This window comes from Oxyura jamaicensis, chromosome 1, assembly GCF_011077185.1.
Source record: "Oxyura jamaicensis isolate SHBP4307 breed ruddy duck chromosome 1, BPBGC_Ojam_1.0, whole genome shotgun sequence".
NCBI classification, from domain to species: Eukaryota; Metazoa; Chordata; class Aves; order Anseriformes; family Anatidae; genus Oxyura; species Oxyura jamaicensis.
In genome coordinates, this window is record NC_048893.1 from 189,769,227 (window position 1) to 189,787,109 (window position 17,883).

The window sequence follows — 17,883 nt, forward strand, 5'->3', positions numbered from 1 at the left end:
TTGTCTGTGCATCTCCAGCTGCACTTCTGTCTATTTGCAGCCACTTTCTGTAACCAGAGCCAGCAAAAATTAATCCTTCAAACTGGTTCCCAGGTATGACTTTGTGGAAGTGGAAGATTTATCGGAGACCAGTACAGTTATACGAGGACGGTGGTGTGGGCACAAAGAAGTACCTCCAAGAATAACATCAAGAACAAATGAGATAAAGATAACCTTCAAATCTGATGACTACTTTGTGGCTAAACCCGGATTCAAGATTTGTTACTCCCTTGTGGTAAGTCATCTCACCGTATAATGGATGGAAGACAGATTGTAGTGTAAAAGAGCATCAGTACTTGAAGACCGGGTGGTGTAGCTAACTGTATTAGATCAAAAGACTAATTGACTAGAAATATTTTCATTCCAGCAACTACATTAATACATCTCAAAGTAGTTTTGACATTCTGTCATTAAATATAAAATAAAGTCAAGTCCAGGCCAAGATTTACACTAATAACATGTTTCAGAAGCACTAACACTTTCTGCACTGAAGCTGCACTGCCAGTGCCTTGACAGATGCTGCAGAAATAGCAAAGAAATGGCTGCTCCTTCTTTTATGTTCATTTGAGGTCAAATAAAAATACCTTCAGGGGTTATTGCTGTGATTCTGTTAGATGCAGATCAGTTTATTCTACATGCAATAAAATCCCACATGCAAGATACAGTGTGATAATGCTCAGGCTGTGTTTTTAACCATGTATAAATATATAAACACACCTGTTTGTATATGCAGTAGCATTACCAGTGTATCATGTACAGTTTCAAACATTCTTTTTTTTTTTTTTTTTTGTCTTTAGAAAACAGGAATGCTTATTACTTTAAGTAGTTTTTAATACAAATATGTATTCCCTGTATTGTCCTGATTAATATTATAATGCTTTTGGTGCAGTGTAGCTCGAAAGAGGCAGATTTTGCAAACACTCAGGAAATGGTAAGCAGTAATTTATTATACTGTCATCATTATATTTTCATATCCATCGCAATTCTTATTCCCTTTTGTTAGTCCACTGTTATTTAACAAGAGTAAGAAAGCTTGAAATAGCAGTAACGTTAATGCTGTAGCAGGACTCAATGAGTCATTTCACTTCAACCTCTTGGCTTTGCATGCATGTATGCCTATGTATGCTAAAAAGAATCCATAAACAGTGCATTGTCAAAACAAGTATAAAACCATAATGATTGTGCTTCTTTGCATTTAAATTGGTAGGCTTCTAGTGGAGTAAAGCATTGCACTATGAGTAAATCCTGAGCTCTAATTTACTCTAATCTGAAGGTCTTTTTGTCTTTTTCAAAGACTAAAATTTAGGTGGAACATAGTATGAAAGACCACTGGGCATAAAAAGGACAGTGAAGCAGCCTCTCTTTAGCCTGCTTGTATTTCAGTGCAACTACAAAAACTCCGATGCTTTAGCAACCTTGATTCCAGACCACGTACAGCTAGTCTGATAGCATTAGACTTTCCAACAGTGAATGTTATCACTCAAAACACAGGACTCTCTGCACTAGAAAGCTCAAAAAAGCTACTCTATTTATCTAATTTCAACACTGTAAGTAAACAGTGAATTTTATACTCTAGCAAATTAATTCACAAGAATACTAAGTGCACCCTCTGAACAAAACACTTTTCACTTTATTATTTTTTTTTTTTCTCAAAGAGAATTGCACTGGTGATTAGCAGCATTCATGCATCTCAGTGAGATGGGGGATGATACATACCTAGATAGTTTTCAGATTACAAACTGTCCAACCTAACACTTTGAGATTAATATTCAGCATGTTCAGCCCTTATCCAACAGTCCCCGCAGCCATTCTGAGCTTGGTTCACAGAGATATGCTGAGCACTGCTGACCCCTGAAGGTTGAACTCATTGTGTTTTTGTAGGTGGCAAAGCAGTGATCATTAATGAAGCATGCAAAACCATACGGTATTTTGTATCAGACAAAATGAAAGACCTTTACACTGCTTTTTTTTCTATCCCTTATAACCTTCTGCTTCTGAGGACTTACCTGGAAAACTGTGTGTGAGATATGTGTAAACATTTAACTCCCTTTTTTTTTCATATATGTGGAGTTGGTATCTGCATGGCATTTATTTATTTTTATACCCAAATCTGGTTGATAATTTTTTTTTAAAAAAAATGAAGCAATCAATCAATTGGGAGTGTTCACTTGAGTTTATTGATCAGCTGCATCTTCAAAGCTTGATGCCAGAATGACTGGACAAATTTCTCCCTGCTATCCATGTAGCCAAACAACATTGCAGCATTGCTCTCCAGTCTTCTTGTTTATGAATCTTCAAGGAAGTCAGTTAAGTTCACTTCATTTGATGCAGATCAAGTTTTTACTTAGTTCAGCACTCTGCATGAGGCACAAATGACGCACCACTGAGTTTAGCAGAGACATACTTCATTATCTTCGTGTACTTGTGTTTTTGCATTAACTTCACATTTCAGTACCATTTAGAGAAACAAAAAGTTTTTTTTTTTTTTTGTTTTTTTTTTTTTAATAGAATGCATAAATTACACTTGTATACATGAAAATCACATTTGCCCTTGTAAAACTAGGCATGCAACGTAAGCAACTCATGTAAGATCTTCATCTTACATGGCAGGGAGCAGGGTGGTGGGATTAGAATTCAAAGTGGCTCTGGAAGAAAAGACTGAAGAGATGCAAGGGTGAACTTGTGAACTTAAACAGGACAGTTTTGAAAGCTACATGGATATATGAGAGTAATTAACTGCCTAAATATAAGATAAGGGACAATGGGAAAGGGAGCAGAGCTGTGAAGGAAAAACAAAACAACAACAACAACAAGTCTGAGCATCTAAACACAGCATTTAGCAGTTTTTGCTTGCCAAGGCCAGTTCCCTTCACATTTTCCACTTACTCTACCTCCCTCCACGTCCTCTGCCCCTCTCTGCCTCTGCTGTCTCCACTCTGGGTCGGAGGGACTAGGAAGGCTGAAACGGGAACAGCAAGCGTGGTTTTGGAGGGAGGTGGTGAGATCCAAGGTGCTGTTGGTGTTGCTGGGCCTTGATACACTCTTTCCCGAGTCATACAACTCCCTGGGGGTGGGAGCTTCAGGGTGGAGCTGACTCCAGGAGCTTATTTTGCAAGCTCCACCCATTCCAAGTTGAATGAGTCGGAAGTGTCCAGCCACAGCTAGAAGACAGTCATACTCTATCACAGAATCACAGAATCACAGAATCACAGAATAGTCTAGGTTGGAAGAGACCTCCAAGATCACCGAGTCCAACCTCTGACCTAACACTAACAAGTCCTATGGTGGTCTGTGATGGTGCGGAAACAAGTAAGTATGCACAGCTGGCAGCTCATGTGTTAGGATATTTCACAACCAAAGCCTCTAGTTGTAGCTTTGCACTTTGTTGGCATAACCTGAGTATTCACATGGAGAAATGTCTCCCTTGAACATCTTTAAAAATTGTCTTTTCCTTCAAGCTTAACAGACCTAAAGCAAAAAAAGTCTGGACCAAGCCCAGGATGGCTATTAGGCAGGAAACTCACTTAGTTGCAACTTTGTTTGAAATTCTTCCCTGACATTATTACTTAAAGTGCTTGTTTCTCAAACAAACATATTTTATTTTTCTTCATTGTGTTTCCTTAGAAATACTAGTTTATGGTATACAAGGCACTGAGGTATTCCAATCTTTTTTTTTTTTTTTTTTTTTTTTCTCAAACTTGATATAATTTCTTACTCCAAGGGCATAGTATTTCACAACAAATGCTCTGTGTGAGATAGAGTAAGACAAGTTACCTTTGGTTATTTACACAGCTGCTAACAGGGAGGTAGACATTTAGACATTGTCAGGAAACAGGGCCCTGGGTTGTACACCTTAAAGGAGGTGGTGAGAATTTTTCATATCTTCACAAATGTAAAATTTCATTCCACCATTGGGTTCAGTGCAGTTACCTCAACTGAGGAATCTTGCTTCTATCAAGTCAGTATTCAGTAATTACTAAGAATACAACATAAATTATTTTGAGATGTAGGAATGTAAATTAAATTACGGTATTACACATTGAAATAATCTTTGTTTGTTTGAAGTCATTTTATACAATCTCCCTTTTCCTTATGAAGTGAAATTCTTCCAATGTCCACTTTCTGAAAGGGAATGTTAACAAGACCGGACCCCGCATTTTACAAGTACATTAGCAGGGACATTTACTAGAATAATCTAGGAACTCATTCAGCAACACACTCGAACAGTAAAGGTGAATGTTTTGAATTAAAATTCCCAGTTCTGGATCTAATTTCATTTTAACGAGACAACTGGAAAATGTTGGATTCCATTTGCTAATTAGAACCATTATTTTAAATTTGTTGTAAGAGGCATATATTTGTTATACTTTTATAACAGTAAATTGCTATTGCCTTACTAATCCTTTCATTAATCTTAAATGAAGTCCATGTTTGGGAACTTTGACTTAAATCAATTTCCTGGCCCCAGGAAAACTTGTAACATATACGTGTACAAACATACACATATACAAAGTTGTAAGGTTAAAAAATATATATGTACATGCACATATTTTTGCATATATATACATACATATGTAAACTTGCATATCTGCTTTTATCTTTCTTTTAAATGTAATTCATTAATAGGAAACATCACATGGCATTAATAACAATCCTTGCTTATTTGGGAATTATAAATCAAAACTGATATACATGTGGTGTTAAACAGAAGAACAGAAGCACAGTTGTCCTGGGATAAATTTGGCATCAAAATGTGTATCAATGTGTTAGATTCTAAGTAATTTTTCTTGTTTGTAACAACATTTCTTAAATGAAGAAGCCTTAAAAAAAATGAATGGTAATGAGAGAACTTTGGGTTTTGATCCATCATGGAATTTTACAAAGAACTGGCTTTCCACTAAACATCCAGGCTATATTTCATCATTTATGATCAAAGAAGACCACTGGTCACAGAGTGGGGTAAGACACAACAGGTAAACTAATAAAATGTAATTGTTTTCTCATGCAAAAAATGTTGACCAATTCAAACACTGCATTTAAACTACTGAATACTTGCCTGTTAAACTCCCAAGAAAATGCCGAAAATTCAAAGCACAATCAGAGAATTAAAATGTACAGAATTAAAACTGATTGTGCTGCTCATGCAAAGACAGTCATTCTGTACTAAGTGACTGACTCCTCCTTTTTAGCAGATTTGTTTGCATAAATAATGCAGCATCAGACAGCATTTTTTAAAATGTAAATAAGTAAACTTCCTTTTAAGAGTTAATACGATAGCAAAAAGATACAGTCACCAGATTCATGAGGGCCATAAAGGGTGATTAATTCTTTATCACCGTCCACAGGATTGAATCCAGCCCAGAAGCTGCAGGAGCCTTTGCTGCTGTGATTCTGTTTTAGCTTGTCACTTCTTTCACAGAATAGACATTCCATTTCTGTCTCCAAGACAAAATATTCTGCCTGAAAATCTGTATAATATATCCAATGTGACAACAGGCATGATAATGATGCATGAACGTCTTCCCTGCTTTTAGATAATCCACAGAAGGAATCCCGGTAAATTGCTAGGGGTACAAAGGAGAGGAATGGGGTAGGGAGGGAGAATGTCTTGGTTAATAAATTGATTTAATGTGAAATAGATCTCACAGTGAAGAAGCCAGAATTTACACATGTGGAAGCTTTATCAGTTGTTCTTCTACTCTTTCTCTGTTTTAAATTTTGATTTCCTGTCCAAACTAGACAGCAAAAAACAAAAATTTATAAATACCATCAATGTGCAAAACTCATAACCGTTTATATGAGAAAATTTCTGTTTTCTTAAGTTCTTTCAGAAAACTGTTTTCTATGCCTTGCTTAAGGCATATCATCCTCATAAAATTAACAGCCAGAGATTCATATTTCAGGACAGAAGTAATTAATTCCTTTCTAATTAGATAAAACTTGCCCCAAATCTTTAAAATTCCTTTCACAATTTTACATCAGTAGAGGATCTATCTATGAACTCCTTTAATTTGGAAGGTTTTACAGTGTTCTAAAAAGCAGCATAAAATGGGAAATATTAAAAGGAGAGGTTGTGCCTGAGTGGATCTTGAGACATGAACATCTCAGAATAATTTCATATGAGAAGCAATACTTTCCATTTAATGAAGACTCCCGAGTACCTAGCAAGCCTCAATCTGCTGCTTACTTCATCTCACAGACCTAACCTGTCCTTCAGCAGGGTTTGATGAAGAAAGGAAGCAGCGTGCAGGAACGTTCCAGTTCTAGCACTTAGAGCAGAACAAATGGTAGTGAAAGTTACAAAAGAAGCAACACTGGAAGTCAGATAGCTTAACAAAAAGGATGCTGACATACCTGGGTTGATAAGGCTTGTCTGGACAGACACTTTCACAGCAGCATTGTCTGCTCCAGGGGCAGCCAAAGTTCCTAATTAAAAGATTTATTCCAACATTTGCCTCTAGGAAGCACATACAGCCAAGGAGGTAAGTCCGCAAAGAGAGAGAAGGCAGCAAAAATGTCTAAAGGCAATGGTCACAAAGGCAGAAGACCCAAACAAGAAGATTCTTGAAAGTTTAAGAACAAATAAAAAATCCAAATGACAGAGAGAGTGTGACTGACGATATCAAACTAAGCAGTTACATCATGAAAGATAAGCAAGAAGAAACCTTCCATCTTTACGAAAGATATCCAAGTGTCACTTGCTCATTACAGCATGATTAAAGCAGTTTCAGTTGGACTGAAGAAGGGAGAATGGAAACACAACAAGGGAATCAAGGGGATTTGTGAAACCAGAAGAGTTGTGGCATGGTTAGGAGAGGAGGACTAAAACACAAACCCAATACAGCATGAAATAGGAACGACTGGATCTAGCAAAGGCAGGGCAATTCCAGTACATCAGCTTCTTTTAGCAAAACCTCTGACTGTGAAGTTTAGAAGCAGTAGGCCTGGATTTGGGGATGTATCAAAGGTGAAAAGAGTCAGCCAGAAGCATGGGTGAGAAATTCAGTTACAGCCAGAGAAATACAAACCTTCTGGCAAGGAAGATACCAAAATGAGAAATGAGGCCCAGCAAGTACACAGAAGTTAGTGGAACGTTTTAAACTTCAACTGATAAGACAATTGTTTTAATCAGAAAACAAAATAGATCTTAGCGTCTGTGTTTTCCCAGCTGCAAGCATGTGTGCCTGGAAGTTTTATTGTTTGAACTGCATGGTGGAGAACTGGCCATTTGTTCTTCTCCGTCTCTGAATTGTTGACAGCTCAGTTAAAATGTGGCTCCCTTGCAGGATGTTGTCATCAATCTGTCTTAACATAACAGCAATCCTGTTGATGTCCAATTCCTGCTGAAAATGCTACATCTTTAATCAAATAATGTGTTATACACTGTTTGAAAATTCACCAAACTCGTGGCCGTGGTCAAGGACAAGAATACGTAGCACTTTACAGCTTCAAAGGATTACACAAACTCAAGCATGTTATTTTCAAACCCAGTATCCTGTCCCAAATAATTGACTTTAACAAGACTTTAAAGTCATTGCTTATTTAGAACAGCTTTAGGTTTTGAAGAACTGCATTTCCTGTCAGCAGTACTTAACTGTTTATGAATTCCTGAGGAAGTTAGTGACCCAAAGAGGAAATTCCTACTTTTCTAAGGTAAGTTAGAGATACAAAGATGAGAACAGAAAAAGACTAACGTGCAGTACAAGATGGTACTCTGTTATACAACAACAAAAACAAAACAAAACAAAAAGTTTATTTTTGTGGTAGTTCTCAAAAGCCTTATTCAACAACAACTTGATTTCTTGGAAGATATAGCAGAAACAAATTGAAAGATGTAAATTGCAAGAAGCACACAACCATGTTAGCAGTGAGATTAAACAACTACACAGAGTGTAAGAATAGAGAATAAGGGAAGCAGTTTGTGGCAGTTGTTGGCAGTGTCTGACACCAACAGAATGGTGGCTTTGTTTTTTTCATTAAATGAATGAAGTGAACCTGTTTCATAGCTGTGGGCCATGATCTTGCTAGTGTATTTGGCCAAGTGCAAGAACACATGGAGATTCATGATGGGTTGTCTGTCCCTTCTCAGCTTGCATGTCCATGCTGCTTCCCAGTTCATAATCACTTTATAGCCCTAACATAGCTGTGGAAGATAAAAACAAAACAAAAACAAACAAACAGTATGAAAGCTAATCTTTTCCTTGCTTTTCAAATGTCAGTTAGGGTCAAGCAATCCCTGTTAAATAAATATGTGGAGGAATACAGATACAAATTGACTTCTAGTGAGAGAGAGTTCATGATTTACTGGTCAGTGGCAAAACTGTGCTATTGGACAAGTAGGAAATGAAACTCATGCCAAAACTTATTGGAAATATCCTAAATAACTATTGACAATGAGAGAAATAAATCAATGATTCCTAACTATCTGTAATACTTGTGAATGAGTGGCAGATTAAAAAAAAAAAAAAAAAAAAAAAAGTATAGAGGATATTCAAAACATTTATGTACTAAAACTGTTCTTGGCAAATCAATTACTTTTCAAAAGGATTTATGGTTCCTGGCTTTCCAGACTTAAAATCAGTCATATTATCCATACCATATGTTGGAAAGGTTTTTCAGGGTGTCCATAAAGCCATAAAGCAATATTCTTAATCAACAATAAGCATGTATAGCTAGCAGAAACCTAGGAATGCTCCAGAATTGAAAACTATAAAGCGTAAAATGAAAGGGAAAATTTACGGTGCAATGGGAGAGGATAAAGATCATCCTGTTCCCTGTCCTGCCTTCCTGTGTCTGTGTAACCAAACAAAAAATATCAGTAGCTTGGACTTGATGTTTCAGCGCTGTAATAGGAACAGACCCATTCCAGTCTCAGTGCAGCTCCTACTTGAAGACATTGAGTCTTCTAGGAAAGACCTTGCAGCTAAAGTCCATTGTAGAGCTGACCATTAGGAGGGCACTACAAGGACAGATGGGAAATATATTAGCAAATTGACATGCCAAGGATAACCTGTCAGTGGACCTCTCTGTTTCTACACTAAGGAAGAGGGTGTAATCCAGTCATTATCCCACATTTACCCCAAACTACCTCTCAGTGTATGAACATGAGGTGAGTTTACACTATCAAACTTTTTTAATAGCACTCATTAAGCTGTCCATCACATTAGCTGTTTGGTTGAAAAATAGCACTTGTTGAGGACTTGAGGACATAATGCTGGCTCTGCAAATCCATATTCTGCCCTTTAACTGTGCTTTAGCAACAGCTGAAGAATGTTAGCATGTGGAATTACAATAATATATTAACAACTTATGTTTTATTTTCGTTGGTAACACTATATGAAGGGTTTTTTATAGAAATCTAATTCTAGATGACAAATTTGTAGGGAGAACAGAGATGTCATGTTTGATTCTGTAAAGAGGTTGATTAGGCACTAAGCTTGTGGAGCAACACTGCAAAGAGGTGTTAAGTAACTCCTGGTGCCTTAGTGTGGCAAGGCTTGTCCATTGTGGCTGCAAGGGAAGAGGAAATGACCTTTTCTTCCAGACCTTGTTTCTTACTGAGTAGTTAGTCTCTGCTCTGCTTTTGAAGAAAAGGTAAAGGTGCAGTTTAACTTCAGTGTGGGCTGACTGTGGTGGAGAATGGGAAGTTAGTCTGCTTTTAGGTTTTTCTTCTGACTGAGTTCCAGAGAAAGTGACTGGTGAATTGAAATGTGCTAGACCTCCAACCTACACTGTAGAACCTGTGAAAACCTTCACAGCAAGTGTTGGTTGCAGTTGTCTTTTAAATCAAAACAAGAACTGCATGTCTTCACAGTCTCCTAGAGGTGGGTTCCTAGGCTCAACTTCATGTTTTGTATTACACCAATTTTATTTATTCAGCCATGTGTCAATGTTATCTTACAAAGCCTAGCAGCCCAATCCTGCTCTTGTAATGTTCTAGCCCAAGTTTGCATTGCAGGGTCTGTTTCAGGCTTAGAACAGTTCACATGTTTTTGTCATTCTTGGAAAGTCCGGGAAAACAATGCATTGTGTATAATGCATGTTTAATTGCTTACAGATTAAATCTTTGCCTTGTTTGTTGTAACAGCTGTAACCACTGGAAAATACTTACAACGCTGGATCAAATGATAATTCATTTGTTTTAAGGTTTCCAAGCCTACATTTAGTAGAGGCTGGAGGCTTTTTTTATTATTATTATTCAGTATGTGTAATGCAGCAAAATATACAATCTGAGAATTTAAAGATATGAAGTCATTCAGCCCATTTTTCTCTAAGGACAAGAATTTTCTGCTTTGTAAGTGTACTGGTTGTTCATCTGGTACCATTTTTAAATATAACAAGCATAGGAGCATACCTCTGGGGAGATTAAACCATAGACTAATAAATCACTGTCAGAAAGACATTTTTTCTTTCATAACCAGTTTTAATTTCCCCTTTTTTAGTGCAGTACCATTGAATGCAATTACATTCCTTCCTAATTTTTTTATAAAGAAGTTTGTTCTCTTTGTCGTGGGTGTCTATCTGCTTCAGATCTTTGTAGAGTGCTTTCACACTTCCTTGTTTATTGCTTAGTCAAGCAATAAAGTCCATACTTAGCTTTTAATCTTTCCTCAAAAATTCAGGCTATGCATTTCGCACAGAGATTTTTTGATGTTCTTTTCAAAACTTCACCATAGTTTCTCAGCTTTTTATAATGTCTCTGTGGTAGTGAAGGGAACTGACTCTGCAGGATCATGTTACCAGGTCTGTGTAGGAGGATAGTGTCACCTGCAATGGTACTGTGCTTATGACAGTGGCTTGGTTACCCTAACACTGGGAACGTGTCTTTTAATGCGTTTTCCTCTGTCAGCACAGTCTGCCTCTGAGCTCCCAAATTTCCTAGGTGCCTCCTTCCACTTGGCATGTAATTTAGGAAGACATTAGGGTGCATTTTTCCAGGGTAAACTTTCCCCTTGCTGTGTTGGGATAGTATTTATGACTTTTCTGTGCCCTCACAAAGATGGCCATGCCCATTTCTGTCTTGCTGGCAGGCTTGGATGTAGCCTCCTGCCCTCAGGGAGGGCACAAGCCTCACAGCTGTGGCTCTGGGCCAGGCTCCACAGAAGCTGCCTGCCCTGATGCCTCAGACTGCCTTCTCACAGCCTCAGGTTTTCCCACCTGGAACAAAGACACAGCAATCCTTTGTGAAATGCCATGAGATTAACTTCTGCAAGATGCTACAGAGGCACCTTGGGTTGTTCCTGTTTGCAGTCAGGGATTCTGTACCAGCTGGGTGGGTTGCATTGCCAAATGGAGTTTGCTAAACAAAGGGGTTTGTCAGCTACACTGTTTTATCTGGATGTTCATGTTTGTGTGTGTGTGTGTGCCAAACTTACCTGAGGTACCCTGTAGTTTAAGAAACTGTATGACTACAAAATGGAGAGCAGCAGTTCCAGATTCCAAACCAGGAAGATGAAAGAGCAAACCTCAGCTTCACAGCATGACAAGCCACTGATCTTTTTACTTCTAGCAGCTGGTTTTAATCTGGGAAAAGGATGGTAGCTCCTCTCCTCCTTGGGATGTGTCACAACCAGAGCTCTTGTGATCTCTACACTTCCTTTTGACCATTTTTAGTCTTAATCTGACTCTGCAATTCCAGGCACAGGTCATCAGAAAAGGTCCTTTCTCCTTGCTGGAGAAGTCTGTAAGCTTGTAAGCCTGTAAGCTTGTAAGCCTGCACTGTTCTTTGCTCAGCACATTGCTTCTAGCTTGAATGACCTTCATGCTCTGCACCATATTTCCAAAGACAGTCGTGTCACTGTATAAATCTGATTTGGATTTTTTATGCTTACATCTTTATTAAATTTACAGCCTTCTGTTTTGCTCTGAGTACTTTATAAAGACCATGCACGTCTACATAGTAATACAGATGACAGATATCACAGAGTATTTCTGTTTTTCCCTTACACATACATATTTACACTCATCTTTTTTTGGTTGCAGGGTGCTTGTCACTTTAAACTTGATAGGATAAATCTTACAAGAAAATTTGGGCCTAAATGACACTGCTACATAAAATGAACCCCTGGCTGGTGCTGAGCTCTATGCTACTGAATGAAACATCTCCTCAAACCAAGTGCCTAGGTTGTTATCATAGTTCCTTGTCTACAGTCCCCTGTCTGTCCTTCAGTCCATGCATTTCTATCCAAGCTAAACTGACGTTGGACATACATGCCATGCCGAAGATCTATCCTATTTCCTGTCTTTGGCAATACAATGAAAAATGCTGTTTTGGGTTAATTATTTTGTTTTGTTTTGTTTTGTTTTGTTTTTTCTTTACTAGTTTGATGACCAGTCAATGCCTAATTAGAGAAGATCTGACCAGTAACTGCACAGGACCAGATTTTGTAACTCATGTGCACCACTGGAAAAAAAAACTATTTTTTAGATCTGTGGATTTTTTGTATCTTGTTACCAGATCATTTCAGCAGAATCAAATAACATCCAGCTTTTATGTGAACCTCTACAACAGTTTTTTGTTGTTGTTGTTGTTTTTGTTTGTTTGTTTGTTTGTTTTCCAGTTTAATTGTTTCTGTTTGAGATTTTTTTAAATACACAGTTTGATGTTTTGTGGAAGGTAAAACTTATTTTCCAGGTTCCCTTCTGTTCTTAAGTTGCAGAAGCCTTTTTTTTTTTTTTTTTTTTTTTTTTTTTTTTACTTCCAAACTTGGCAGCTATATAAATGCTTATTTTCAATCAATATTTATACCCTGATGTATTTCTTAGGTGATGTATAGTAAAAAAAAAAAAAAACAAAACAAAACATTCTGTAATGAAAATTTCCTTCAACTGTAGAAATCAGGCCACATAGTTTCTCATTGCATGCTCTTGATACTGTGCACCATTGAAGTCTACCCATCAGTCATATAATGAAGCATAAATACAAGCTTTTTCAGGATCTGACTCTTTATGTGTAGGATCAGACTCTCTCATAAAGAAGCCTATGTATCCCACATTGTCAGCAAAGTGATGTACTAGTAAATTAAAAATGCTAGGTGTGAGCCAAAGCATAGACACAAGGTTGTTTGCAGTCTCCCATTTTTAGCACGGTCAGTTTGAGAGCTAGCATGGACCCTGGCTGTTTCCAATATGCAGTTTGCAGGGCCACTCTGTTTTGCAAGGTCATTGTTATGTCCTAGGACATGAATCATACCACACCTTACTGATCTCTTTCTCATTTCATGTACTAATGTAGATATTGTCTACAAGTTCTTACATGGAGATTGGTCTTTTATTTTGCCTTCACTGTGAGTGACAGTTCATGGCATCTGTGAGCCATGGGGGTCCAGTGTTTGAAGACCTATGGGTAATTTTAAAAGATAATCTTATCTTTGAAATAAATACATATATAAAGAACAAACAAACCCTTAAATGTGGGAAAATGGCCTGAACAGAATAAGGCTGTAAAGCAGGGTAAAACAACAAGCTTTGGGCCACAAATATTTTTCTCATGCTGAGGTCTGGCTGAGAATCTTGAGATGAAAAAATGTTCTGAAGAACCCAGATGCAGCAAGGACAGGTAGTGTGACCGCCCCATGTGGATTGAGTTACATGCTAAAGAGGCTGCTAGTGATTGAAATGCACTGCTGAAAGCTTTGCTTTCTCTAGAAGTATATAGAAATTGGAAATGCTCTGCAGGTATTGGTATCTACGCCAAGCAGCAGATATCAATTGCTGTTTTTACAGATGAGGTAAAATTTTTTCACCTGTCTAGAAATGACATTCTCATTTCAAAATGTGCCTCACAGTATATGTCTGAGGTCCTACCCATTAGGCACACATGATGAAAACAAGGTTTTCCATGATTAGCAGAGAGTCTGGTTATATTAGTCACATTCTCATTCAGGCCTCCCCTTGCCCACCACCACCTTTTCTGCACAGGCATTATTTTATGCAGAAGATGTAGCATTATTCAGTTCTGATGGAAAAAATAAATAAAGAGCAGTCAGGACAAATAATATAAGTAAGCAGAAAACAAGACACTCCACTTCCTTTATATATAATTTATCTCCTTCACAAATATGTGAAAGTAAACACCCTGCTTTGCCATCTTAGCAGCAACCTTGTCCACTGGCATTGCTAGCTCAGTGCTGCATGGGGTACATTTTCCAGGTGCATTAAGAAATAGATTAAAAGCAGAGAAAATGCTTGTGATGCTAGCAGGTGACATCTGGAGGCTTGCAAAGATGCTTATCTTCTGGTGGAACAGTGGCTGTTCAGGAAGGTTTGTCATCCTGAAGAATAGAAAGGATGTATGGGAGAGCTGTATTAAAACCAGCAATGAAAGCTCAACAGACAATAGTTTTGGTGTTTGGGAAAGACTCATGCTTTCTGAACCACAGATCAAAGTTTTCTGGTGGAGTGTATGAGAGCACTCACACAGTATTTTCTTCTTGCAAGCCTACATCGCTGAAGGAGGTGGAGAGCCCAAAAACCTGGCCAGCTCAGACCAGCACTGAAAGACCATGATGACACGGGCTTGGTACCACCTTAGTGTCTTCAGAGATAGGTTATGAAGCTATCTCCTGCAATTTTCATTGATAGTGATATCACAGAAAGGTTAAAACAAATGGGTTGTGCCTGTTATGTGGAGAATACGTGTCTTCAGTTTCTAGCAAAGCCACCTGCACCCACAGACTTTACACTCTTCAGAGCACAGACCTGCCTACCCCCATGGAAGGTGGTGAAGTGGTGCAGGTGTTCAAACACAGCCCCAGCAGTGAGGAGAGGATCTACCTCTGCCCCGGGACCCCTCGGAGGCTGTGATTTGTGTCTCCCTTGGTTTTGGGAGACCCTCCTCCCCATACCCTCAGCAATATCCCTGTGCATGCGTGCAGGTAGAAGTTGCCTTGCATACCATGCCACCGCATTGCTTGCAGATTAGTTTCATATTTTTCCCCTTTTCTAAGCATAGTCTCTTGGCACTAGTTCCTTTCTGAGTCAGTCTGTGCCATCAAATAGAGTTTCTGGTTTGGACCTTTTTTTCCATTTACATTCTTCTAAATGAAAGCTTATTTTTCTTTCCTGCCTCTGCTTCTGACCTCTTGTAGTCCCAGCATATTTCTTTGTATTAAATGGTGTTTAAAACTCCTAATTTATTTTTTTTCCAACTTCCAATGTTTTTTTTAGCTTCAATTTCTGTGACATTTTATAGGTCATTAATGTTAAACTGAAATAAACCATTCCCCTTGATTTTTATTGTTTTAAAAATATTTAGCCTATTTTAATTCTACAGCCATCCTTGGTCTATTTGGTTACATTTGTATTCAGTCTGAACTTAAATAAAAATGTGTCAAACTCTAATTCTGAGCTAGTACACACCTTCCTGCTCTGGAGACAATTATCTCAGTTCGGTTTTTGTGAGCATTTCCCAGACTGGATTTTGGTAAAGCAATCCCAAAACTGATAACACCAGTCAGTTCAGTAAGATCATTTACAATGAGGCAAATGTAAGATGTCTTCTTTTTTTCTAGTCTTCAATCATAGTCTTACCTATAATTGAAGTTCAGAAAAATAGTGCATAAAAGAAATGAGAGATGTGATTATTCCTAAAGTAGTTGTATTTAGCTTGGGAAGCAGTGCCATTTTGTAGGAATAGATTTGGGACTGGAAGCTCAGTCTGCATAGTTTTATTTTCTTAAATTAAAAGAAATTACACATAAGCAGTATCCCTTGCTGTCTGAAATAAGTCAACTGGTTTTGATCCCATCAAAAACCTGGAAAAGCTAAGAGAAACTGGTTCTTGTATTCTTCAGAGATTATTTGTTCTTGCTTGATTATTGGTATCATCTTAGAAACTTCATATAGCAGTCCTTTCTTGTTGTACTAAAAAATGCAATGCCTTCCAGTTAAAGCAGAAGGGTGAACAAATTGTTTTGCTTTGCATTATCTGTGAAGCACAACACATGCTCCTGCTGCATGCTTACTGCAGAATTAAATGGCATCCTCTGGGAGAGAGCTCAAAAACAAATGGATCCTTCACAAAAAATCAATAGGCTGGGATTGCTGCTAGGACAGCTTATGTCCCTTACTGGTACCTTTTTGAAATTAAATTTGCTTAGCTCCATTAGAGGTTTTCATTATTATTACTGTTTCTTCTGTGTTTCTCCCAAACCTCATTTGAAAATGTGAGTGTGCATGTCAGAGCACTTTGCAGATCCACCTAATATAACAACAGAAAATTTGGAATATTAAAAGAAATTAGGCTGTCTTTGTTAATGATTACTTTCCATTGATGATAGAATGTACTATATATGTACTATATACTGGAATGTATCTATAAACATGGGTAGAAATCCAAGTGGGAAGAAGACATAAAATGAATAGTTGTCCCCTAGGAGGTCTTCTGTCAATGTTTTTCCTTCTAACCCTAGTACCAGGGCCTCTCAGTACCTTACCTTTTGTTGTGAGTCACGCCAACATTGAGGGCCCATAATAAGCAGCTGTCACCACCTTCTGTTAAGTCTGAAGGATGTTTTTGCTCAAAGGGACACCGCGGGGCAAGTGAAGTGTCAGCTTTCTCAGTTTTGCGTGGGGCAGATTCACCTATTACCAGAGAGGCTGCTTCCAAGAAACCTGCCAGTCAACATGATGGAAGTTCCCCAAGGGCACTGGACTCCAAGGTGGATATTTCTGTCTCCTGGGGTCGCTGCTCCCAGTTTCTTGTCCACCTTGCTGCATGGGGCATTGGAGGGGGACCAGCAAGCTCTTAAAACTGTGCCAGGGTTGTGGCCCAGGGGCACTTAGACACCAACCAGAGGTGAGCAAGGAGACAGATTGCCTTCAGCACCCTCAGTTGTCACTGCCAAGAGCTGGGCATTGCAGACCACCTACACAAGGCACAAAGAATCACTGCTGGAAGCCAATCTCTCTTTCTATATCATATAAATAAATATATAGGAAGCAGAGAGCAGCATTACTGTTAGCTTCATGCACCTGGGTTTTATCCCTAGAGGCAATAAGGTGAAGCAGGCCTCACGGGGAAGTAGCGAATGCAGTAAAGGTATAAAACATCAATAGGATGAGAGTGGCTGGGCCGCTGCATGCTCATTAGTCTGACCTAGAAAGCTTACAGGGCACTTGTCACCAGAACAGGTAGTTAAAGGTACAGGAAAATAGGAGGAAAAAAAAAAAAAAAAAAAAAAAAAAAAGTATCTGTTTATCAAAGGAGCACGTGTGAGACTTGAAGAGTAGTCTGAGAGGAAGGAAATTCTGTATAGCAAATGCAACCAGACTGCAGAGGAGCACCTCACCTGTACCACAAAGGAAGCAGTCACTAGTCACTTAGCTGGAGGAGAAGGCAATTAAAAAATATGCCACAAGGCAAAGGGGAAGCAGTGTGCTGCAATGCAGGAGGGGGTAACCCACCAGGGATTGCTCGCTAAACAGAATTTCTAAAGGGTTGGCCTTATGATCGATTTTATTTTGGGTTATTCTTAGGGACCAGAGCACAGCCTTTCACAGTAGCAATTTAATGAAATTTGCAGCACCTACAGAGCTTAAGTGCATTGCCCAGAAATGGGAAAGTCAGAATATCAGGGAGCAAAACTAGATGACCTTGAACACCGGAGAACTGGCTTGCAGTGAAATGCAGACATAAAAAAAAAAAAAAAAAAAAAAAAAAAGTCACTCAGGTAGAGATTATTCTAAAATCATTTGCTGGTAAATGGGGTCTCACTGGTTAGCATAGAGCAGAGAAGAGTACCAAGGAGGCAGTAATTTCACTTTCTGTGTAACTTTTCTGTGTACAGAAAAGTTCTGTGTACTACTGTGTACACTTTTCTGGGATACTTTATACAGTTTCAT

General features: G+C 38.4%; 1 protein-coding gene and 1 long non-coding RNA gene across 6 annotated transcripts in view; both read left to right on the plus strand.

The window, feature by feature from the left end:
• The window catches only part of PDGFD (platelet derived growth factor D), a 149,313-nt gene that overhangs the window by 92,380 nt on the left and 39,050 nt on the right, over window positions 1–17,883 (plus strand). For 3 of the 5 annotated variants that reach the window (XM_035327830.1, XM_035327842.1, XM_035327820.1), the window contains exon 3: window positions 94–274. In XM_035327830.1, the coding sequence (XP_035183721.1) occupies window positions 94–274 (181 nt within the window). Of the gene's footprint in view, window positions 1–93; window positions 275–928; window positions 971–17,883 lie in introns of all 5 variants that reach the window. The other 2 variants (XM_035327810.1, XM_035327800.1) reach the window with 1 other exon arrangement.
• On the plus strand, window positions 3,335–7,938 carry LOC118167905. The gene is made up of 2 exons (XR_004751286.1): window positions 3,335–6,326; window positions 6,365–7,938. It is a non-coding gene; the product is annotated as an uncharacterized LOC118167905 (long non-coding RNA).